We start from the raw sequence: 24,620 nt of genomic DNA on the forward strand, positions 1-24,620 counted from the left end.
TAGGGAGGGGTTTACGATTAATTAATTGGTTTGACTTTTAGTCTAGGCACACAATTTTGTGTATATAGTGGATTTTATGAGTATGAGATAGATATTTGTCGTGGAGCAAATTATTATGCGGATTCGGGTCCATCTTGCAAGTTAGACTCAGGTCACAAAGTACATAATTTAAATAGTGAATATTAACAATTGACCTATTAATAGGGCATTTGGTTGGAACGGAAAATTACATGATAAATGAATTGCAATTTCATGGGAAATGAATTACTGGAAATAAAGTTGAATTTAAATTCCAGTGTTTGGTATACCGGAATAGAATTACTAGGAATTTCAACTCAAATGTTTGGTATACATGAAAATTGAAAGGGAATAAGTAGTATAAAGTCCAAAATATCCATTGTTGTTGTGGTATTAATTTTATGTTTAAAAAATGGTAATTTTGTCTCATCACTAGCTTTTTTTCATCCCAAAATCCCGGGAATTAAAATCCCAGGTGGGTAAATGGGATTTTAATTCAATGAAAATTAGGAAATTGCAATTTCTTCCTGTTGGTTTTAGGGTTTTTGGGCCCAGGGGGGTCCAACACAACCTTAGTTGGTGGATTCACCTTTCAAAAATAGAAGGGAATAATGGTTCTCTTGAATATGTGTATTTATTCTTTTTGGCATGGACTGGCCCCCCTTTTTTATAGTTTCTGAGGAGCCCTTTTATAGTGGGTCTCTTTGGAATCCACCAAAGCATACATTTAAGGCCATAAATTGGCACATTAACTCTCTTTTAACTCTTAAGTCCGTTGGGCGGCCGTTACTGGGCCTCCGAACGGCTTTTTGCCTGTGCCTTCAAAGCTGCCTCTTAAATGCTTCAACGGTATCTTAACAATCATTATTGTGTGGACCATATTTTGTCTTTTGTAAAATAATGTACATTCAGTACAAATATAATGTACATTCAATACAAAAATAATGTATATTGTATTCAGGAGGTGTACATTATTTTTGTTTTGAGTGTACATTATATTGTATAATGTACATTCAGTAAAAAAATAATGTATATTTAGTATATTAAAAATGTACTTTTTATTATGGTTCACATAACGTTGTGTGAACCATGGTCCATACAATAATTTGCCGTATCTTAACACTCGCGCTGATCGAGTACTCGCACCGACCTCAGGGTCGAGGCGACTTCTTAGTTCGATCCATGTTCTTCTTGGGTATTCCCTCTTCTGGGTTTGGCCCCTTCTTCTCTTCGGGTCGCTCTTACTTTAGGGCTTCTCCTCTTCTTCCCAGGTTTGGGGCCCCGGGGTCCGTACCCCATCAACTAGTCCCTCACTTTTCAATATTGAGTCCTTTCTCCTACTCGAATGTTGAAAAGTAACCGCCTCATTACTGCAAATCACTGGGATCTCTCCCTAATATTCTCCCTTCAATGGCTGGATCACAACCGGATCTTGCGTGATTTCCCTAATTCGCCGGATCCGTTTTGACTCTTTCCTCTACCCCTTGGACTTATAAATAGCGCTTTTGCCTTTGGCATTTCTTCATCCTTCTTGCCAACATGGGTCGTTCTCCTATAAAAGGAATGAAGATAGATTTTGGGTCACCGTCTCGCCCTCCTCCTTCCAAGCGACCGAGGTTGGAAAAGGGAAAGAAAAAAGCTCATAGACCTTCCTCTCGAAGGCATAACTCAGGCTCCACCTCTTCTGACTCGCGGATGGTGACAGAGGCCCCGCCGCCGGTCGTGGATTCCTCTTCCCTGATTGATCCTTTGCCCCAAACCAAAGTCCGTGTCACGGCCAAGGACGGGACTTTCGTCGAAGTGGCAGTCCCAGAACAACTGGCCTTCAAAATGATCTTTACCATCCCCCTGGATGACCTCGACATGCCAGCCACTGATCTAATGTCGGATGCTGACTTTGCCCGCTATCTCGAGCTATATCCGGACGACGAAGCACCTGTGGTTCCGCCCCTAATGCCGGCCTTCTGGGACTCGGTCTGCCCATCTCCTGCTGGTTCATCGGATGAGATGACTTTCCTGGACGAGCCCTCCTCACCGGACAAGTGAGTCGCACTGCCAGAGGCTTCCTGGCGACTGGACATGATGTCGAGTGAGATTTAATTGATTATGTAGAATATTATTGTGATGTATTTCTATTCCTTTTTTAGTTTACGCTCCTTTTTTAATTTACCTTTAGTATTTACTATTGTTTGGGCGAAAAATCAAGTAAATATGATTTTGTTTTTAATTATAGTATAGATATAGATATAGATTATTTATTTATTTATTATTATTATTATAATTATTATTAAGTTAATTCCGTTTCCTTTTTCATTTTTCTTTGTTTTTTATTGTTTGGGAAGCAGTGTTTGGGCAAGAATGAAAGAAAGAATTTGTTTTAATAATAAGTATAAATATATTATTAGCTTAGTTATCATAATAATTATTAGTCAATTATATTAAAGGTGTGTTTGGAAACTCAAAAATTGTTTCCAGGAATCATTTTCTAGCTGTTCAGTGTTTGGTTTGAGAGGGGAATTTTATAGAAAATGACTTTCCTTTTTTTTTTTTGGAGGAAGTCATTTTCCGTTTGCAGCAGTGGAGAAGCCAATCACCCACCGCCGCCCACCACCACCCACCATACAGCCAAAATTTATGTTGCATGGAATTTAAAATAAAAATTGTTATATTATAAACAAAACAATAATTTTTTTTTTGTTTGGATATATAACAATTGAAATGTTTAAGTATACAATTTTACTCATTTTCTGTTTATTTTCTGAAAAATGAACCAAATACACAAAGACATTTTCTGAAAAATGACTCAATTCAAATACACACAAAGACAATTTTCCAAATATATAAATACATTTTTTGAAATATGAATCAAATACACAAAGACAATTTTCTGATGTGCAGCAAAACATTGAAAAGAAAAATGTTTTCTGAAAAATAAGTCATTTTTCAGAAATCATTTTCCTACTTTCCAAACGAACTTTAATATCTGTACAATTAATTTGTTAATTGCCATAATAATTATTGAAAAATTACCTTGTTTGATTATTGACAAATTTCCCAAAATTTTAACAAATTCGCCATTTTAACATTTTTCTTTAATCAAAACACCACAAATACTATTTGATAACTCATCAATTTGCTCTGAACTGCTAAAAACTAAAACAACACATATACATTTTGAGAAAAAATTAAGATTAATTCCCAAAGCCCCCTAATAAATAAAAAATACTATAATAATATGCAAATACTATAGTTTTGTTTTGACCAATATTATATATATATATATGGATGCACTCGGCTGCGAATAAGTGTCCAGGAAAGAATATGCGAACGAATCAGCGCGCGACACGTGTCCAGATCTAATAGCTTTTAAAAAATGCGGTGGCATTTTTATAAATAATTGAACATCGAAGTGCAAGTAAAGTCACTTACAAGTGCACCTACTTCACCTACAAGTACATGTAATTTTGTCTTGTTAGCATTCACTTCCCGCAAACATTCATGCACCCGGGTGTGCTTATAACTATATGTGCAACTATTTTTAACTATAGGTGCAACTATTTATAACTATAGGTGCACCTACTTTCACCTATAAGTGCATGTAATTTTGCCTTGTTAACATACATTGATCTGAGTTCAGCGGGTAGTAATACCCCTGAAAACCACCGCGAACATTCATGCACCTAGGTGAATGTTGGTGCAACTACTTATAATTATGTGTGCAACTACTTAGAAATATAGGTGCGACTACTTATAACTATAGGTGCACTTAGTATTGATGCTCAGTGTAAATTTTTACTTGCACCTATAATACATTTTACATGCACTTGTAATACATTTTACTTGCACTTCGATGTTCAATTATTTACGAAAATGCCACGGCACTTTTTTTAAAAAATAAGTGTTTCTCATCCATTAGATCTGGACACGTGGATGGACAAAATCCATTCTTATTTCGCTCCTGGACGAAGCATTCGCACCTAAGTGCGATTATATATATATATATATATATATATATATATATATATATATATATATATATATATATATTGATTTGTGATGATTATGAAGTCCCTAAACCATTGATATTTCATAACTCTCAAATGTACCAAATGGAGGGAAAAAATGTTCACCTTAATTCTGCTATATTATAATAGTTAAATAAATCAATATATATTATAATTGCAACGTGTAAAAAATAGTATTAATAACTGAATATTAGTATTACTCTTGCTCAAGTACCTTATTGCATGAAAACAGTTTGTGATTTCATGTTGCGTGTCATAAATGTATAATTGAGCAAACTTCGGCCGCCATCCTTATTTTGGTAGTAGACTTCCCAATAGGTGAAAATTTTGTTCGTGTAACCGAAAAACTGGTGGGGCACTACCATTGTTAATAGTCCTATCAATTTCTCCACCCATTAAAGTGAAGCAAAACATATTGTTGTAGGTCCTAATATTTTGCAAAAAAAATGCATACTTTTGTCATCGTTCTTAAAAAATAAATCAAATATAGCAACCGGAAGAGTGACTTTAGGAGGCAACTTTATTTTTCCATAAGTACAGCAAAGTGAATACTTTGATTTTGAAGTACCTAATCCAAATTTTCCTCTGTTTTGTTAGACTCAAGTTGTGAGGATAGGTCCTTATGTCCAGCAATTCAAATCAATAGGCATCCACCATGCAGGCCATTTATGATTTTTATAACAGTAAAGAAATGCCTTGCAAATATCATGTAAGGTATGTATGTCAAGATACTACCAAAGAGAATATAATAAAACCAATTCACTCTCTTTCACTTTCTTTGTCATTCCAAGAGTTGCTATTGAACTATCTGGCCATTCCAGATCTATGTATACTGCTTTTTAAGATCCTTAAATGTTGTTAAAAGTATGCATTAGTTAACTGTTAACCCGAATTTCAGTAAACTGCATCTCAAATACCTTAGTTAGATAACGGTTTTTTTATATATTTTTTTGTCTGACTTGAAGATAGACATAGATTTTGTATATTGATAATCTGGAATTCAACTTGTATGTTAGCTTAATGACTTAACCGGCAGATAAATTCTTTCTATATGTGCTACAATTTAAAACTGTTATCTGTGAGATTTTATACATTATATAAGAGGTGCAGTAGAAATTAGAGCACGGGATTACCTTTGTGTGATCCATATGTGAGCCAATTGTATACTCATAATTTTTCAACTGAAATGCAACAAATTGTACACTTCAGACTTCAATTGGCGATGGGCACAGAGTATACAATTGGGCTAATTGGACTCAAAGGAGTATAAAATTCCAGGTATGTATATTACTGGCAATGTACAATTTATTTAGCATATTATTGATTGATCATAGTTGGTGTCGATGTGTCACATATTTACAGAAAAAAGTGAAAAAAAAAAACACTACACAGATAAGAGAACAATAATGAAATTGACTTAAATGATTGAAATTAACACCACACAGATAAGAGAACACTAACATAAACACACATGTATTAGTTGAATTAAAGTATTCAAATTAGTTATGCATTTGGATTTTACCTCTATTTGGAGCAATGTGTTTCCTCTTGCAAATTGTGACCAAGCTTCTTTGTTAATTGTAGCATCCTCCCTTCCTTGACCAAATTATTTCTAGAATCCACCTTGACATCAGAGAATATTTCAAATTCTTTCTGAATAAACTCAAGTGCGCTTTGTAATTTTAAAATCTCTGAATTCATGGACTTCTGGAAAATCTTTATTGATATGAATTTGTGTCAAATTGTAGCTGCTGCACAACTTAATATCAAAAGTTGATAGGCAAACTATCTAATTTTCAACACCATGAAGCAATTCAGATGAGAACATTCAATTTTATTCTTAATCTGTGTATTTAGATTTGTTTTTTTTTAGCTACAAATTTCAGATTCATGGATTTCATGCAATTTATAAACAAAGGCGCATTACCATTCAAATTCAAATCCAATATCCCAGTTTAACTCAGTACCTAAGAATTACATCACCCCTTAGTTCTACATGAAGCATAATACCATTCTGTCTCACTTTCTATGAACACAATTCTAGTAGCAACCCAAAAATCTTCAAACTGCCATAACAAAAGACCAAATTTATCTTAGAAATTACAGTATTTTGCATTTTAATACAGTTTTGATGGTTGAATGGCTTTGCAGGTACTAAACTTCCCTAAGAAAAATGCAGAATCACTGAGATGGAAGTATACCATAGTATTTGTCTGCTTCCTACAGAGGTAAGTTATTATAAATGTTAAGATAATAGATAGTTCCTTTGTGTTTTAGACTAATAAAGTAATACCCTAGTTGCAAATCCAATATTAAATACGCTTTTTATCAGTTCATTTTCCAGGTTCTATACTTTTTGTAATGTATAAAACATTTATTTATCTAAGTTAGACAGAGGTTATACCTGTTGATTTTCTTGTGTTTCCAGTTGATAATCTCTTTTCCTTTTTGGTACCTCAATATTCTCAAGTAGCAGCCTTGAACAAATTAGATGAAGGGCACAGTATTGGGGATGCAAACAACATCTGTGTAACTGAGATACTTAACAATATTTCAAAATGGAAGGTACATGCTTATTAAATACATGGTATTTGCGGTTGAGTTCAAACAAAAGTTTTGATAGTGTATAATGAGAAACAGAATACTTACAAATTGTACTCCTTCTTCCAATGGTATGATTTTCAAATCTCTAGAATTATTTTCTTTATGCAAAAAAAGTTGAAATAGGATTCAGAGGTTACCAAATGTACAGATGTTTTGCAGCCGGCTCTTTTGGATATGAAAGTTTCGGCGGCCACTCATCATACAGACGTTTTCCCCGCTGTTTCCTTTCCGGCGAGTCTGGTATCACTGCTGCCCTGCTCTTTACTTTCCGTCGAGACTGGTATCACTGCTGCCCTGCTCTTTACTTTCCGTCGACTGGTATCACTGCTGCCCTGCATGACCTAGTGTTTGTATTGAAGACTGAAACTTTGATAGTCTTTGTATTGGAGAGAAAGTGTGTATATATATAGATATTTAGATAGAATTGCTTCCCTATTGTTAGTTAACGAAAGGGCAAAATCGATTGGTCTTCAATTAATGGCTTTGGAAAAGTAAATCCGGCTCTTCACCATAAATATTATATGGGAAAATGAAGAGTACCACCGGCTTAAACTTATAAATTAAATCTGATTGGCTTATAAAAAAATCTTGGGTCTAAAATAAATAGAAACAAAATATTTACTTTAAATTTTTTTGGTAACCGATGAGTTACACGTCCTTTTAAGCAAAGTGACATAAATATTTGATACTCCTCAAAACGACGTAGTATTGTTTAGGCGGGAATTTTTTGCTCCTATTATTTTATTTTAATATATATAGAGATATCAGGGTGAGCTGTACTACTTCAAACAAACTAGCAGCTAAATGAGCTAATCAATTAATATCAATGTTGAGTTGTGGAGTAGCCGATTTGCTGTTGAGCTGCACACCATGGTGCTCAGGACTATCAACCTCCAACATATATGAAGCAAATAAACTTACTAATATCATCATAAAACATCTTTGATAGATTGAATTTCATACTACAGTGAGCCGTACCACTACTAATTACTTTTCTCTATTGAGTCAATTAATTTTACATATTGAGATTGATCTCTTGTAAGACCGTCTCACAAATTTTAATTCGTTAGTCGAGTCGGATCTAATAAAAATATGTCATAATAAAATTTAAAATATAATCAATACTATAAACTTTATACATAATACTTTAATTTATATCATAAATGTAGTGTTTTATAGCAAAAATATAATAGACAATTTGTAAGATATAAATTAATAAAATAACCGAATTGCACATGTCGTTAATACTTTTAACGTTGTATATAATACTTTATAGCATAAATGTAATACTTTATAGCAAAACTATAATACACAATTTGTAGAAAATAAAGCAATAATATAACAAAATTGTATATATAATCAATATTTTAAGACATATATATATATATATATATATATATATATATATATATATATATATAATAGTTTATAGCATATATAAATGTAGTATTTATAGCAAAATTATAATAGATAATTTGTAAAAAATAAAGTAATAACATAATAGAAATACATATATGTGATATTGTTTTGTTTAAGTGGGATGTGGAAAGTGTAACACCATGTATTACGCCCTTTAAATTCGGATTAATTATTTAATTAGTTCCGTTAAAAAATTAGTTAAAAAGAATTTAATTCAGTCGTAATTTCCTAATTAATTGATATGGTCCACGGAGGATCGTGGACCCTTACCCTTAATGAAACCCCAGGCTCTAATGGAATTTTGTTCTTTGAGTACGTGGATTTAGGGATTAAGCAATTAAGTGAATCTGATGTCCGAAGTCACGCATACAAGGGAGAAATACGAAGAATTATACATTAGGCAGATGAAATGACTACTTTACCCTTTCATTTAAAGTCTAATTTACTGTAATTTGACGAAATGACCTCAATTGGAAAGAAATTGAAAGTCAAGAGACGTAAAGTGTCCAAATTAAAAGTCGAAGACTAATTTTGGAAAATCAATATAGTCGGAAGACCATTGCTAGAATTAACTCTAAACAAAAATTAGCTAATAAAATGTGTATACCAAATACCCTCATAAGAATAGAATGTATTGTTGAAAAGATTAGCTTAAAATGATATTTAAAGTGACAATTTTGTGGTATAATTTTTAATGTAGTTCACTTTTAATTTGGACCGAGTTAAAGTGAATTCGGGTTCTCCTAAGTGAGATGACCAATTTAATATATTATACGCAAAAAATTGATAGTGAATGAATGAAAAATTAATTTTCAAAGTGCACCCATTTGAATTGGGAAAAATGAAGTTGAGAAGATTTTGAAGTATCCTTTATCCCGGCCCACATTAGAAAATGGATGTGAGTTTACACTAGTATATATAGTATATACAATTCCTTTTTTTTTTTTTTTTTTTTTTTTTTGAAAGAACTTGAATTGTAGTTTAAGTGAATTTTAAAGATTTTTTATTAATGAATAACCATTGTAACTATCAATGTGTATAATTATAACACTAATCACAATATTTAATAGTGTAAAAAATAATATAAATATAATATATTTATATTTAAATTGATAGAAAGAGGCATTGGTATGTAATACTTTTGTTATTATATAGATATAGTTAAATATTATATTATATTTTTCTTTGCATGCAAAAATAATCTTATTTTAAAATTTTGTATTGATATCTGAGTTTTATTTATAATTTAATTTGGTGATATTATAAAGTTCTATTTGTTATCATAAATAGAAAATATATGTTCAGAAAACTCTTAGTTTTGTTTTGAAATGTTTTTCAAAATGTATAACTTTAGGTCAACATTTAAATACTAGGTCCATTTTGGTAAGTTCATAGCAAGTTTTTTTTTTTTTTTAGATAAGCATTGCAAGCTTTGTGCTTCAATAAGTTTTTAACTAATTTGTTAAAATTTTATTTCTTTTAGTTCTATTATTTATTCTTTGTTTTAAATTGATAGATCCAGAGATGATGTATCCTATTTAAATGTAGGTTAAAAATAATTTATAATTGTTGGCGTCAGTCAGATTGGTTGAGTTCAACCCCTGCTCAATTCGAAACGTGGCACTATAGCTTACCATAGAGCGAAATGGTTAAATGGTTATCACCAATTGATTTTACGTAAGATATGACAACCAGATAGCCAAAGAACTCGGTGATTAAAAATTCTTGACTTTCAGCAATTCCAGAATGGGCGTTGAGATCCATCAATAATCACATTCTATTTGAATGTGAGTCACCCAATAAAATTTTATTTGTTTAATCTCCAAAAATGTAAGTTTTTTTTTTTTTTTTTTTTGAAAAAACAAATGTAAGTTTTTTTTTTTTTAATGTTACTGGCTCTATTACATTGTAGTATCTGTTCATATACTTTCTCAACCTACAGAAACACAAAGAACAATAACGCCTCCTTCATATACTTTCTCAACCTACACAAAGAACAATAACGCCTCCTTCATATACTTTTTCAACCTACAGAAACACAAAGAACAATAACGCCTCCACTAAGACTCGAACTCACAACCTTCCAAATGGAAGTCCAACCCAGGTACCATTAAAACAAATGTAAGTTAATTCAATCATTTTTTAAATATTTTTTATGTTAATTTTTATTCAATTATGTTTTTATCGTAAATTAATTTGTTTTGAGATAATAATATTTATCGTATTTATAAATTTGTTTATACCATTTTTAATACAAATTATTTTAAATGAATGCAATAATATTTAAGTTTTTCATTAGAAGAATGCTAAAATCATAATAATTATATATTTTACTTTTCATATTTTCAAACTTTGAACATAAAAGGATAAATTTCTATATGATATTAATAATGTCAAAATTATTTTCAAAAGTTAGATGGTATAAAAAAAAATTACATACACCACTAATTCAATAGGTAAGTATCATATTTAGGGTTAAGGTTCAGCCTTTTGAAAGAAGTATCATATTCTTTACCAAACATGAAATTTAAATTATTAGTTAAAATAAATAAATAATTATATGTTAAAGTGAATTAGAAAATGTTGATGTTCTTAAACCGAACTGAAATCAGATTTGAACCAAATCCAAACCTAAATCGAACTCTTTTAAATCCAACTGAACTAAAATTTTTAAACTGACATCACTGCTGGAAATTTGCCATTTTCCGACCACCAAAAAGTGGTCGGAAATGGCCTTCATTAGGTCGGAAACACCTATTCCGACCTCTTTTCCGACCAATTTAGGTGTCCGGAAAAATCCCTCTCACTATTTCCGACAACCAGAGAGATTTGTCTGAAATAGCGACCACTTTTCTAAGTCTGTCGAAAAAAATGGCCAACTGATTGGGGTCCAGATTTTCCGACCACCGGTGGTCAGAAATTCGGCCACTGCAGTGGTCGGAAAACTGGACACAGTCAATAAAAAAAATTAAATTCATTTCACTACAGAGGATCCCTCTGTAATGAAATGAATATATATATATATATATATATATATATATATATATATATATATATATTGTTGCAAGCTGGTAAGATATTTGCTAAAAAAACATATACACTTCAAAAGAATCCATTCATGAATATACAGTTAAAAAAATTTAACACAAGTCAATCTAATCTAGAAAGAAAAGACAAAAATTATGATACTAATGCAAATTAAGGAATATATTCTGGATTATTATTAAGCTAAAATATTTAAAAACCCAACCAAGAAAAAGAAGTCCAAGACCAAGAGCGAAGAAACGGGCAAGAGGTTCTCCCAGCTCTGACTCACTTCGATCCATCAATGCAAAAATAATTGCATGGGCAATATCTTTATTGCATGAACCCACGAACACCAATCCCAATGAGACTGCAGTAAATGCAATGACATCAATAGATGAACAACAACAATACATGCACAGAATCACACCTCCTCATTCTGAGAACCTGCATATGCAAGTCGAAGACCCATTATTACACCAATTCTAATCGAAGCATCATCTCTGTCTATATACTCTATGAGGAGTGCTAATGCCTGTGATGCAAAACAATATGAGATCATAGTATATATTTATAAGAACAAAACAAGTCCAGTAATACGAAAATACATAAAGGACTTACAGGATCACACTCATTCTTGACAGAACATTTTACTACCCCAACTGCCAATAGAGCGACCGCAATTACATTATTGTCAGTACTGTGGAAGTACTTGTCAATTTGTGCAAGTCCATTATCGACATCCCATTGTAGGATCATACCCTAAAATGCAGGGAGAAGGCTTTGCCATGTTCTTTATTTTTAAAAAGCCAACTTGTTGAGGAGTCACCACTTGAGGCCTCTGATGGAACTGTCATCAGCTTATCCTGCAAGCCTAAAAATGGTAACCATTGTATCCATATATGCAAATAAAGGTGAGCATATACAGCTTAACTCATATTACCTGACCAAATTCATTTCACCACAGAGAATCCCTCTGTAGTGAAACGACCACCTCTAGTAGCTTTTTCTCCTCCAAAAGCACCACCTATCTCAGCTCCATTTGTTGGTATGTTCACATTAACAATACCACAATCACTTCCTAAAGGACTGCCATCAAAACAAAAATTGTCAACAGATGCAGGATCATAATTGAAAAAAGAAATCTAAAATAAGATCTAATATTGAAAAATATATGCAAAAAAAAAGGCATGCAATCTATTATTTTTGCCAAATATGTAAAAGATATATTTAATTTATAATCCCAATAATCAAATTAAATCATCTGTATCTAACACCACAACATATAATCTTTGAATTTCATTAAATGAGAAAATAAACTGTTGAAATACTAACCCAATCCACTTGAATATATATTCAGGTTTCTTGGTGAAGATTGAACTACTCAAACCCTGAGGCACAGAGTTGTTTATTTCAACAGCATCCTTAAATGTCTGCAAGAAGAGTGGGTACTCACAAGTGAGACATTAATTGAACAATGTTTGTCCATGTTACACAACACAACAATTTCTAATCAATGAAAACCATAAATTTGCATAAAAAAGTAGCTACCTTAAATTTCATAACATATAGAACTGGGCCAAAGAACTCTTCATTCACGACATTAGCACTTGGAGATATTTCTACTATTGTTGGCTGCACAAAGTTCCCTTCAGATGGTATAACTGAACCTCCTGTCAGGATCTTGCCTCCCTGAAAATTAAATCTATTAGTAAAATTTTATAGAAAAAACAAGAGTCAAAGAAACAGAGCATATAAGAAACCAATTGCTGCTATATGCCTGGTTGTCTTAAGATGTGATCTAGTTATTCCAAGACAATATCATTCATTCTTCAGAAAGACAAAAATAATGGTGGATAACCTTGAAGATAGGGGTGTGTGTGTAAACCACCCTTTAAGTTTTCAACATAAGATTATATTTGATGCTATTATAAAGCTCTGCTTAATGCTTATGAAAGAATAACAATCAGAAAGTTCAAAACCATCCGGCTCAATGCAAAGTTGGTAATTTAATACTATGTAATGAAAAATGTGAAAATTACATTACATACCTCCGATATAATTTTTTGAATTCCCTTCTCAAAGTTCTCCCTTGAAGCACGTGTATGCAGTAGTAAATAGAATGTAAGGTAATGATGTAAAATAGTAAAAATTGAAATAATCACAGTGCAGTGATGCTATGTCAAATTGGTTTCAGTAAACAAGCAGAACTTGTGGAAGTTGATTTTCTCATCAAACATATAAGAATGAGATGCAAAGTGATTACTCAAGGTAGTTAATTAATTTAAATGTTATGTGTGGAAAACCAGTAACATTTGAGTGTTTATATATCCATGGAAAACCTTTAACCATCTTTGCTTGTTTACTAAAAAAGAGAAGCAGAAAAGGTATTCCATGTCAAGCAAACTCTCATATTTTCTTTCTCTTTCAGTCTTCGTAGACACCAAAGGACTAATCAAGTGCAAACCATTCCTTAAGTATAAACTACAAACACAACTTAACTGGTAAAATAAATTTCACTCCAGAAAAGTAAATACAAAAAAGTAAATGTAACTATCAATACAAGTAGAAAGTCATACATACTGTATACTGTTTTCTGGATACACTATAGTAGATAACCTGCTTACCTGCCTGATGCCTGATAGATCTAAAAGAAGTCATTTTCCCCAATTCAAATTGAAGGCCAAGCTCGAATCAATTCAGGAGATTTGCTCTTGATAGTAATAACAATAAATTAGAAATAAAGAACCCTAAGTCCCTGAACTCTAACAATAGATGAGAAACTAACGAAGGCATAATAGCGTTTACCTTAGAAACGATCAATGCAGCAAGTTTTCTTTCATTGCATTCCTCTCCTCATACAAATTTTCTCTGCAGAACAATATGCCAACGAGTGTTTGAGACGGCGGAGATGAGCGGGGAAAAGGTTTATATCACAGCTACGTCGTTGATCAAGGAGAAGGTTCGCAGCTGCGTAGTCGATTGAGGAGAAGAGGTAGGGAGGATAAGGCGATCGAGGGCTTCAAATTCGTAGACGATCTAGGGCTTCAGCGGCGCAAAGGTGTCGAACTGTCGGGATGAATTGGGTTAAGAAAATATTAAATATATGCTCTGTATATATAATGGATATTTATATATTAGGTTGGATAATAACTAAAAAGAATAAGAGTCAAATAGGACATCGAACTGCACACAATACAATAATTAGGCCATTGAACCTAAAAAACCAACAATTAGGTTCCTAAACTAATCAATTTCAAACAATTCTTTTCATTTGAAGGTTTCCAACAGGTCATCTCCCAAATTAATTGTTTTTTTAAAAAATAAATTTTAAAAATTAATTATTAAAAAAAATAAAAAATAAAAATAAAAAACTGGAATCCAGCCGGAGACGACCGTCTCCGGCCGGAACTAGTTTTTTTTTTTTTTTTTTTTTTAAATTTAAATAATTAATTTTTAAAATTTAAAATTTAAAAAATAATTAATTTGAAAGGATGACCTGTTGACCTGTTGGAAACCTTCAAATTGGAAGAATTGTTTGAATTTGATTAGTTTAGGGACCTAATTGTTGGTTTTTAAAGTTCAGTGGCCTAATTGTTTTATTGTGTGCAGTTCGATGACCTATTTGACCCTTATTCCTAACTAAAATAGGTATAGGTATGTATTACTTATCTGTATATATAATGGATATTTATATATTAGGATTAGGATAATAGGATACGATGGATAATAACTAAAATAGGTATTGTATGGGGGTAATACCGATCACCAAGGTGGTCGGAAATATTTAGTTCAAAAAATTTAAATTGTCCAAAGAATTTTCCGACCATTTTTACTTAGTGGTCAGAAATTTCGATCACTTTCCGACCACTTTAACCTCCGTCGAAAAAATTAAAAAAAATCACCGTTTGCGACCAAATTTTTGGGTGGTCGGAAATGAGGTCGGAAAATGCTAATTTCCAGCAGTGCATATTAAAAAATAAAAAATAAAAAAATACCCGAAAAAAACCAAACCAAACCAAAATGCCACCCCTACTCTGTATCACTCTTAACGGCTGCCATTGCATTTCTTATCCCAGGTATCTATCTCTATACACATCTCTCTCTCATAGCTTTCAATTGTAATTTTACGCTAGTTTTAGTTCCTGAATGTTGATTGGATTCTCAATTAAAAATTATGGCCATTTCTGAAATAGGGTTTGGGTATAAAGGTTTTAGGACTGTTCTCAGATGTTGAAACATTATACTTTGAAGCAAGCCCGGAAAATTATACATATTTTTAACCCTGCTATGGTGCTGTAAAATCTGAACTATCTCGGTTATCTATTTCCAAGTGTGGTCACCTTCTTTTAACGAGGATGCAGTCAGATGAACTCATTGATGCAAATTGAAGTCTCAGTACTCATTGTTATTATTTTAACTACAAAACTAGACATCCGCTAAACAGGATTTCATTCAGTACGTTTGTTTCATAATTGTCTCTTGATTCACGGATAAGCATTTTTCATTAAGTGGTTTTAGTTTGCAATTTTGCATTGCGTTTAGATGGCAAAGATTAATATTAAGTATTTTAAGTTCGTTGTTATCGTTTTCAAAAAAAAAAAAAAAGTTCATTGTTATCCTTAGATGTCTTAGATGCACCACACCCATTGTCTTTGAAAGGAGAAAGACTAGTTATTTAAAGATAACGAAAGATATAGTTAAACAAGTGATGGAAATGTTCATGGATACTTTATAGGATAACTCAGCCATCTAGGACTTGGTAGAAATGTAGGAGATAGTTACTGATGAAGTAAGTTACGTGCTTTTTCCATGTTTTTATATCATGTTGAAAACTTATATATCAAGTAATTCTCTAGCGCATGTGATTTTGTGCTAGGAACCATAACTAGTAAGTGTAACTTGCATGTTATATGACAGAAAATAACTTCCATTATCTAATACAGCCCAATCTGTTGCTTTGTACATTTAGGTAGTTTTCTGTCAACCTTTATATTATTAGTTAACTTGTCTTAGCCTAATTTCTTGTTTTGTCTATTGAGGTGGTTTTACGTATATTAATGTTATTCTATATTAACAAAAATAAAATGTAATATGTAATGTTCTAAAGCATTCTGACAGTTTTTTACATCAACAGTATGTTGCATTTAGCTCTGGTAGTATCCATCTTATAAACTACAAACATCATGTAGTTTGATGATTGTGAGTCTTTGCCTAGGAAATTAAATTCTTGTTGGTTAATGTTTTTACAATTATAATCAAAGTTTCTATGTGTTTGAAAACATTTTATGTTTATTAATTGAGATTTTTTAACACTATTTTGTAATGTGCATGATGATTTGCAGGCGCAATTCTCATTGTTCTTGATTTTGAAGTTAGAATGAAGGATCTATAACATGTCTGTAACACTCTTTAGGGGGATACAATTCTATCCTCTTAGGCAATACAAATTCCCATATTTTTCTAGAAAACATGCCACTTTGTATTGTACTTTGGAAAGAACAGAAACCAATACTACAACACAAGAAAAGCAACAGACCAAGTTGAAAGGGTTGCCAAAAAATCAATCAAAACCACTTGATAACATTTTGAAAGATTATGAATCAATCATTGGTATAGAAACCCATGTGCAGCTTTCAACTCTTACAAAGGCTTTTTGTGGCTGCCCGTATACGTACGGGGCTCCCCCAAATACATACATTTGCCCCATTTGCATGGGTTTGCCTGGGGCATTGCCAGTTTTAAACTCAAAGGTTATAGAATCTGCCATTAAAGTTGGTCTTGCACTCAACTGTAAGCTTTCTCTGAGCTCAAAGTTTGATAGGAAGCAGTACTTTTATCCGGATCTTCCAAAGGGATACCAAATATCACAGTTTGATATACCTATTGCAAGTGGGGGTTATCTTGATCTAGATCTGCCGGTTGAGTTTGGTGGGGGACATAGGAGATTTGGCATTACAAGGGTTCACATGGAAGAAGATGCCGGCAAGCTGCTTCATACTGATGGTGGGAGTTATTCTCAGGAAAGTATTACATCTCTTCTCTACATCTACAAATCTTGTATTTCATAATATTTTTTTTCCTATTTGAGATTATGACTAAAGCATTTGACTAGATTTGTTGAGTTTTCTGTTTGTTGAAGTTTAAACTAATTGTGAAAATCACTTTCTTTTGCAACTCGATCATATTATGAGCATTTCAGTGTGTAACGTTTACTTTCATGTCACTAAGTACACTAGTAACTTTTTGCCGATATCTCACCTAGCAACCAACTAGTATTGTTCATTTATTTTATTGCGAATTCTATAGGAGCAGGATCTAATCTTTTTTTCTTTTTTAAGTTTTATAACAGGTTGACTTGAATAGAGCAGGGGTACCATTAATTGAAATTGTCTCTGAACCTGATATGAGAACTGGAATTGAAGCTGCAGAGTATGCTGCAGAGTTGCAACGATTGGTAAGATATTTGGGAGTGAGTAATGGAAATATGCAAGAAGGGTCACTTCGTTGTGATGTCAATATCTCTGTTCGTCCAATTGGACAATTAGAATTTGGTACAAAGGTAAACTATTTCTTTTGTTTAGTAATATATTTTTCCACAGTTCTAGTATTTCTGTAATTTACTTTAAATCCTTATTTAATATTATTCATTTCTCATGTTTCATGATTTATTGATTTAACTTATAAATATATTTACTTGATGTTTAAATTGATAGAATGCTACTTTGTTTAAATTGGAATTCCTTGGACAGGTGGAAATTAAGAATTTGAACTCATTCTCATCGGTAAGTAGGGCTATTGATTTTGAGATTTCAAGACAGGTGCTTCTTCATAGCCAAGGCCAGAATGATCAAATTGTACAAGAAACTCGTCTCTGGGAAGAAGGTTCTCAGGTTATACAGTGGTTAACTTTTGTCCTGCCACAACATGAAATTAATATGTTACGGTTTGCTTATTTGGTAATGCTTTTCGTACTTTCAGAAGACAATTACCATGAGAAAAAAGGAAGGGCTTGCTGACTACCGTTATTTCCCAGAGCCTGATCTTCCAGGAGTTACTATCACTCAAGATTATGTTGACAGTGTTTGCAATTCATTGCCTGAACTTCCAGAGATGAAACGGCGGAGGTACGAAAAAATGGGATTAAGCATGCAAGATGTTCTTTTTCTGACTAACGACTCCAATGTAAGTACTGTTCATGACTGCTTAGATTCTTGGTCTTTATATTGGCATAATGCTACGCATTAACTTGACCTTTTATGCTAGTTTGCATGCTAACTACTAACTAGAAGTTCTATAGAAGAGTGGCATAAAATTATCTGAATTTTGTTGTGTTTACTGTTAATGATACTCCCATTGGAATAGGAATAGTTATTTATGTGAAGTATTGTATTATTAGAATTAGATGAACATTATAATAGGAGTTATTATATTATTGGATTTAGAGAAACATTAAAATATGAATTATTATATTATTAGAGTTAGTGGAACATTGGAAATAGTTAGACTTTAAGAATACAATGTTATAAATAATAGGCCCCCATGTATTGTGGAAGCCGTGAACCAGAAGAACAATATAATCTTTTTATACTTTTCCTTACATTCTATCACTATATTCTCCTCCCCAATTCTTTATTAGCGCTAACACTTGCTCGAAGTAGTGCTTGTTTGGTACGGGATGTCGGGATCATATTAGTTAAATAAACATTTAATGCTTTATAGATTGGCATGCCTCTCTCCAACCCAGTCTTTCCACTCACCAACAAGCATGAAACAAAGAAATAAACTCCTTTAGATTTTTCTAGTACTCTTAAAAACAATTAATGTGATGTTTCGATACTCTGTAGTAGCATTATCTTTCAATAAACAAATGTTTCAGATTGCAGAGTTTTTCGATGCGACAATTGGTAGAGGTGCAGATGTAAAACTTGCTACTAATTGGATGATGGGTGACATAGCTGCATATTTGAAAAATGAAAAGTTATCCATCAATGAGATTAAACTTACTCCTCAAGAACTCAGTGAGCTCATTTCTGCAATCAAAGGGGAGACTATCAGTGGCAAGATTGGGAAAGAGGTACATATATAGTTGGCATGTGCTCTAACATTAAGAAAAATAGGTAGGTTATTTATTTATTTATTTATATCTATACTGGTGTGCAATTTCACCTTTAATTTTTTTTTTTAAATGATATAAAAGTACTATTTACAAATTTTAGCATACCATGATAACAGACATTTGCATTTTATACTATTTGACCTTTTAAATTTTTTAATGATAGAGAAGTTGCTTTCACAATTTTCGAATATCCTCATATCCATAATACCATACTAATTCCACTGCGAAGAAATATAAACCAGAGTTTCCAAGCTTGGTTAAAGTTTTGTTTGTTCATTGATTCCAACGTAACATCTGCAGATATTGTTTGAGATAATGGCCAAGGGTGGAATTGTCAAGGGGATGATAAAAGAAAAGGATTTGGTTCAGGCAAGTTATCTCATATCTAATGTTCTGAAGCTTGTGACCATTTGTCTTTGCTATCTGGTCATTAAATTTTTTTTTTTTTTTAAATTTAATGACTTTAGATGGGTTGAGTAATCAATCATGAAATGGTTCATAAGGGTCGCTAGATCTTATGGATTTGCATGTCCTCCAATGATATTAGCTCATGTCTAATTTTTTCTAGTTAGTCTCTTTCTAGCACCAGATATGTCGAGATGTGTTTGGAACAGTTTGAATGAAAGACGATTTTAGTGAATTCTAAAAACCAAGCATATCCCAACAACTATGAGACAAAAAAGAATGATGCATAATTCTCTTTTATTTTCAAAACATCAGATTGTAGATCCTCAAGAGATCGAGAAAATGGTAGATAAAGTGATTGCTGACAATCCAAAGCAACTAGAGCAATACCGTGGGGGTAAAACTAAACTTCAAGGCTATTTTGCTGGTCAGGTATGGTTATTTTGCAGTTGCTTTAATTTTTCATCTCTCAATCCTGCAAGGCTGTAATAAAGTTAATGCTTTTCTAAATTTCTATGAAAATGAAAAGGTGATGAAGGAATCGAAAGGCAAGGCAAATCCAAAGATGTTGAACAAGATCCTATTAGAAAAGTTAAATGCCAAAAGATGATGCTTTGTCCAGTAGCAGCCTTGAATAATTCCCATTGTATTGTTGTGAAGCAGCAAAACGGTGTTGGTTAGTTGCTTTATAGATTAGCTACTCTCTTCAGTTTTGAGATGGAAGGATTGTACAACTTACACTTTGCCTTTAGTTAAGGAGATAGCAAAGAGAGTCTAGGTTGATTATGCTTTTCTTTATTATCCGGGTACTCAAATGTGACCCACAACCCAAAGTAGCACAAAGAAATCCCTAAAACTATCAATCTCAAAGCAAGTCTAACACCTTAAGCAGAAGGGTCAAATACACCCACATCTATTCACGACTGTTCAATTAACACTTTGATCTAAAATATGATTTAATCTGAGAAATTAACTCTTTAAATTTCTTCACTTAGCATTTTTCCCAAGTTTTTTCCTTGTAGCAATTCCGCATAGTTAACATGGAATTTAATTAAAAATGAATTTGTTGATATGAAATTTATTAATGTTGACCTTTAAAACCAAGCAAACCTTATAAAGCGCATATAATTTCTTTCTTCATCTTCGTCTTCTCAAAACATCCTTTTGTATACTCTCCTTGTCGATGTCTATATTCATCTTCTTGGTGTGAAATGTCTTTTGTCTTCAACTTAATCAAAAGTGCGAAACAACTTGGAGTATGAGTTGTTGGGAGCATTTAAAGGGAAAGGCTTCTTTTAGCCTATCCATGTTGTCCCACATTGGAAGTTTAGCCTCTTATTTCCTTGCTTATATACTTCAAGGCTTTTAAACTAGTTTGAAGTGTTATGAGAAGGGAAAGGAGGTAAACCATGCGCGTGCCGCCGCCGCCACCCGTCCGGGCACGACGCGAGGTGGGGTCAACGTTTTGCTTCCAAAACCATTTTTCACCCTATTTTTGTGGATCATGTAATGACCTTGTCCGCACAACTCCATGAAGGAGTGTGCAGAGTTGGTCTACTGCTATTTTGTAGCTACAATTGGGTAGTGAGAGGTGGGATGATGCTACAATTTTGCTGCAGTGTAGTATAAATACCAGCTATCAGAATGGGGAAAAACGCAAGAAACAGTACTGAGATTACTGCTACTGCTTTCGAAATTCTGTCAACCTGCGTATTATATATTACCTGCGATTTCTTTCCAGTTCATTCTGTTGTGCCTGTCGAAAGCATGCGACTCAATCTCTGGTCGTAAATGTTTTTAAGGTAGTGTGTTACACACGATACCGAACCTTTGGTTTGCCCTTTTTCGTTCCAAACCTTACATCCACAGTGCAGAAAAAACCCAACAGTTAAAAACATTTAGATACCAAATCGAGTCACAAATGTCAGGAATACCAAACACTGTGTCTGCCATTACTCCTATTCAACCACTCACTGGTGGTTTAAACTACAAGAGGTGGGCTGCAAAATTAATCATGCTTCTGGAATCAAAGGATGTGGACTATGTCCTTTTTGCAGACCCTGCGAAATTTAATGTGCCTGCTACACAGCTTGCACTGCAAACCACGACTTCATCTGCTGAGATAGACCCGAAGTCTACAGATGCTTCAAAGGATCTAAAGTCACCATCAGCACAGGATACATCAGCAGCCGAGGCAGCTCGCATCAAATACGAGAAAGATAACAAGACTGCCCGGACAACCATTCTCCAACGTGTAAGTGACCCGTTGTTTGATATGTTTTCTGAATACAAATCTGCAAAGGCAATTTGGGATTTAATGATTGAGAAATATGGGGCTGATGATGTGGGGAGACGCAAATACGATGTGGGTCGTTGGTTACACTTTAAAATGGTGGACACCAAACCTGTAATCGAACAGGTACACGAGTTTGAAAATTTAGTTGGTGACATGAAAGCTGAAGGTGGCATAGTTAATGAAGTAGTCCTATGTGACTCTCTGATTGACAAACTGCCCGACTCCTGGGTGGGCTTCAAGAATAAAATAAAACATGATCGAAGGAGCTACACACTGCAACAACTAATTAATAGCGTGAATATCGAGGAAGAAAACCGCTTGGTTCAAAGGTCTGTAACTCTTACTGACAATGTTAAAGCTAATATTGTTGAAACTAACTCTGGCTTTGAGAAATCAAAACCTGGTGACAATTCTAGAAACCAAAAGAAGAATTTTAAGAATAACAATTCCACTCGCGGCAAAGGGGGAAAAATTCTGGAAAAAAAAAGGAACAATAATGGTGAATGCTATGTATGTGGAAAACGAGGCCACCGTGCTGCCCAATGCTATCATCGCAAAGGGTCTACGAGTCAGAATGGACAGAAACCAAACAACGAGAGGCCGAAGAACCAGGCTAATCTGACGGAGAACACAGAAGATGCTGATTTAGTAGTTGCTGTAGTAACTGAAGCCAACATGGTGGAAAATCCAGACGAATGGGTTGTGGACACTGGAGCTTCACGGCATTTTTGCAACAACAAAGCTTCATTCAAAACCTTTGAGCCTATCACTGGTGGAGAACAAGTCTTCATGGGAAACTCCAGCGTTTCCGAGGTAAGTGGTAGAGGAAAAGTAGAATTACTGCTTTGTTCTGGAAAACATTTACTGTTGCAAAATGTGTTTTATGTCCCTTCCTTTCGAAGAAACCTGATTTCCGGAGGCCTTCTAAATAAGGCTGGAATTAAGATGGTTTTTGAGTTTGACCGTCTGGTTATGACTCGTTGTGAGAAGTTCATTGGGAAGGGATATCTACGTGGAGGTCTTTTTGTACTAGATGTCTCTATAGTTAACAATCACTCTGATGTATCTGGATCTTCTGTGACTGCTCATGATAATAAGAATGCCTCTTTTGTTTATACTGTTATATCAGTTAATGTTTGGCATGCTAGATTAGGACATGTTGGTGCAAAATGTTTAAATAGACTGAAAAACGTGAATATGCGACCAAACCTGTCTAATGATACATGTGAACAATGTGAAACATGCGCTGAGGCAAAATTTGCTAGAACATCTTTTTTAACTGTAAAGCATCGTACTTCATCATTGCTAGAATTGGTTCACATTGATTTAGCAAACTTTAAAACCACTGAAAGTCGAGGTGGTAAGCGTTACTATATAACATTTATTGATGACTTTTCTCGTTATACAAAATTATACTTGTTGAGAACAAAAAGTGAAGCCGAACAAAAGTTTGTTGTTTTTAAAAATGAAGTAGAAAATCAGTTGGAAAAAAGGATTAAAAGGCTTAGATCCGATAGAGGAGGAGGAGGAGAGTATGAATCAACCTTTTTGAAAGATCTGTGTGAATCTTCTGGCATTATACACGAAGTGACTGCACCCTACACACCCCAACAAAACGGCATAGCAGAAAGGAAAAATAGAACTCTCAAAGAGATGATTAACGCCATGCTAATCAGTTCATGTGCTTCTGATTCGTTGTGGGGGGAAGCTGTTCTAACAGCTAACCACATTCTAAACCGAGTCTTACACAAAGGGTTTGAAAATGGTTGATGATGAGTCTGAGTATTAACATTATTTATTTGCAGGTTGCTCTGTTCGCCAATACTGAATTTAATACAATTACCTTATACAATTATTAAACAATAGTTTTTAAAATTTAAAATTTAAACAAATATTATTTGACAAACCATAAGTATGTAATAATATTTAACTGTTACAAAATCTAAACAATTTTAAAATAAATTGTACATCATATTTAAAATTTTCTGAAAATAAGAAAAAAAATACTTTTAAGAAGGAAAAAATTTTAGTACCATTACTCACTGTGTTAGATAGGGTACCCATTGAACTACCCACATGTCGAATTAAATGCCTCTTATTTAGTATTGTTGTATTTTTACATGTCAAAATAGACATAGAAGTGCCAAACGACTATAAATTTTCATTTCCTGAAAAAATATTGAAAAACAACTATTAGCCCACAACCTTAATTTTATTCTTTGGTATTTAATCAAAATAGAATAGTAATGTCGTGTTTTAACAAAAAAAAATGACTAACTAAATAATATTTTTTACCAGTCATTACAATGTGTGAAGGAATCTCAAATTATACAGCTTGTGTTGACATGTCATTAGATTGAAGATCAATGTGATTCTCTTTATCCAAAGAGTTATGCAAATTGATTGACTGACATTGAATACATTGATTTTCAATCTAAAATAATAAAATATTAAAACGATTAAATGTAAATAGAATTCTAACAATATTGGTACCTATACCTAAATCTATAAATTTTAATAAAAAAAAACATTTAATCAACAAAAATAATATATATATATATATATATATATATATATATATATATATATATATATATATATATATATATATATATATATATATATATATAAGGATAAAACAAATCAAGCTGAAATGTCTAGAACGCCGCTGTCTTCGCATCGCTGTCTTCTTCTTCTTCTTCGTTCATTT

At 33.0% G+C, this 24,620-nt stretch overlaps 3 protein-coding genes and 1 long non-coding RNA gene across 6 annotated transcripts; 2 read left to right on the forward strand and 2 right to left on the reverse strand.

Annotated features, from left to right (window-relative positions):
• The first annotated feature begins 4,981 nt into the window (after positions 1-4,981).
• Positions 4,982-7,162, forward strand: LOC109173476. Of its 3 annotated transcripts, none has more exons than XR_002052920.1 (4): positions 4,982-5,321; positions 6,195-6,271; positions 6,472-6,608; positions 6,796-7,162. It is a non-coding gene; the product is annotated as an uncharacterized LOC109173476 (long non-coding RNA). The 3 variants fall into 3 exon arrangements; XR_002052919.1 differs by having other exon boundaries at positions 6,517-6,608; XR_002052921.1 differs by having other exon boundaries at positions 6,517-6,608; positions 6,807-7,162.
• A 4,339-nt stretch (positions 7,163-11,501) lies between these two features.
• LOC109173589 (26S proteasome non-ATPase regulatory subunit 2 homolog A-like) lies at positions 11,502-11,857 on the reverse strand. Its single transcript, XM_019322836.1, has 2 exons — positions 11,712-11,857; positions 11,502-11,625 (listed from the first exon to the last, which is right to left on the reverse strand). Exons 1-2 carry the CDS (start codon positions 11,847-11,849, stop codon positions 11,515-11,517), a joined length of 249 nt encoding a protein of 82 aa, XP_019178381.1. The 5' UTR covers positions 11,850-11,857; the 3' UTR covers positions 11,502-11,514.
• A 12-nt stretch (positions 11,858-11,869) lies between these two features.
• LOC109173542 (aldehyde dehydrogenase family 7 member A1-like) lies at positions 11,870-13,751 on the reverse strand. The gene is made up of 6 exons (XM_019322782.1): positions 13,674-13,751; positions 13,142-13,267; positions 12,642-12,782; positions 12,426-12,523; positions 12,034-12,179; positions 11,870-11,956 (listed from the first exon to the last, which is right to left on the reverse strand). Exons 1-5 carry the CDS (start codon positions 13,749-13,751, stop codon positions 12,044-12,046), a joined length of 579 nt encoding a protein of 192 aa, XP_019178327.1. The 3' UTR covers positions 11,870-11,956; positions 12,034-12,043.
• A 2,705-nt stretch (positions 13,752-16,456) lies between these two features.
• Positions 16,457-20,319, forward strand: LOC109173861 (glutamyl-tRNA(Gln) amidotransferase subunit B, chloroplastic/mitochondrial-like). Its single transcript, XM_019323196.1, has 8 exons — positions 16,457-17,113; positions 17,443-17,652; positions 17,843-17,983; positions 18,072-18,275; positions 18,970-19,167; positions 19,510-19,578; positions 19,930-20,046; positions 20,144-20,319. Exons 1-8 carry the CDS (start codon positions 16,487-16,489, stop codon positions 20,222-20,224), a joined length of 1,647 nt encoding a protein of 548 aa, XP_019178741.1. The 5' UTR covers positions 16,457-16,486; the 3' UTR covers positions 20,225-20,319.
• The last annotated feature ends 4,301 nt before the right edge of the window (positions 20,320-24,620 follow it).

The sequence above is a fragment of the Ipomoea nil genome, unplaced genomic scaffold, assembly GCF_001879475.1.
Source record: "Ipomoea nil cultivar Tokyo-kokei standard unplaced genomic scaffold, Asagao_1.1 scaffold0482, whole genome shotgun sequence".
In the NCBI taxonomy this organism is placed as follows: Eukaryota; Viridiplantae; Streptophyta; class Magnoliopsida; order Solanales; family Convolvulaceae; genus Ipomoea; species Ipomoea nil.

What these genes read in the sequence shown, in the direction of transcription:
- LOC109173589 (XM_019322836.1), bottom strand. Translation starts at nt 11,849, where the DNA reads ATGATCCTACAATGGGATGTCGATAATGGACTTGCACAAATTGACAAG. An exon ending in TCAAGAATGAGTGTGATCCT is followed by an intron (nt 11,626 to 11,711) that starts GTAAGTCCTTTA and finishes TTTGCATCACAG; the next exon opens with GCATTAGCACTCCTCATAGA.
- LOC109173542 (XM_019322782.1), bottom strand. Translation starts at nt 13,751, where the DNA reads ATGACTTCTTTTAGATCTATCAGGCATCAGGCAGGTAAGCAGGTTATC. An exon ending in TTCAAAAAATTATATCGGAG is followed by an intron (nt 12,783 to 13,141) that starts GTATGTAATGTA and finishes TTTAATTTTCAG; the next exon opens with GGAGGCAAGATCCTGACAGG. An exon ending in TATATATTCAAGTGGATTGG is followed by an intron (nt 12,180 to 12,425) that starts GTTAGTATTTCA and finishes TTTTGATGGCAG; the next exon opens with TCCTTTAGGAAGTGATTGTG.
- LOC109173861 (XM_019323196.1), top strand. Translation starts at nt 16,487, where the DNA reads ATGTCTGTAACACTCTTTAGGGGGATACAATTCTATCCTCTTAGGCAA. An exon ending in ATGGTGGGAGTTATTCTCAG is followed by an intron (nt 17,114 to 17,442) that starts GAAAGTATTACA and finishes GTTTTATAACAG; the next exon opens with GTTGACTTGAATAGAGCAGG. An exon ending in TCTGGGAAGAAGGTTCTCAG is followed by an intron (nt 17,984 to 18,071) that starts GTTATACAGTGG and finishes TCGTACTTTCAG; the next exon opens with AAGACAATTACCATGAGAAA.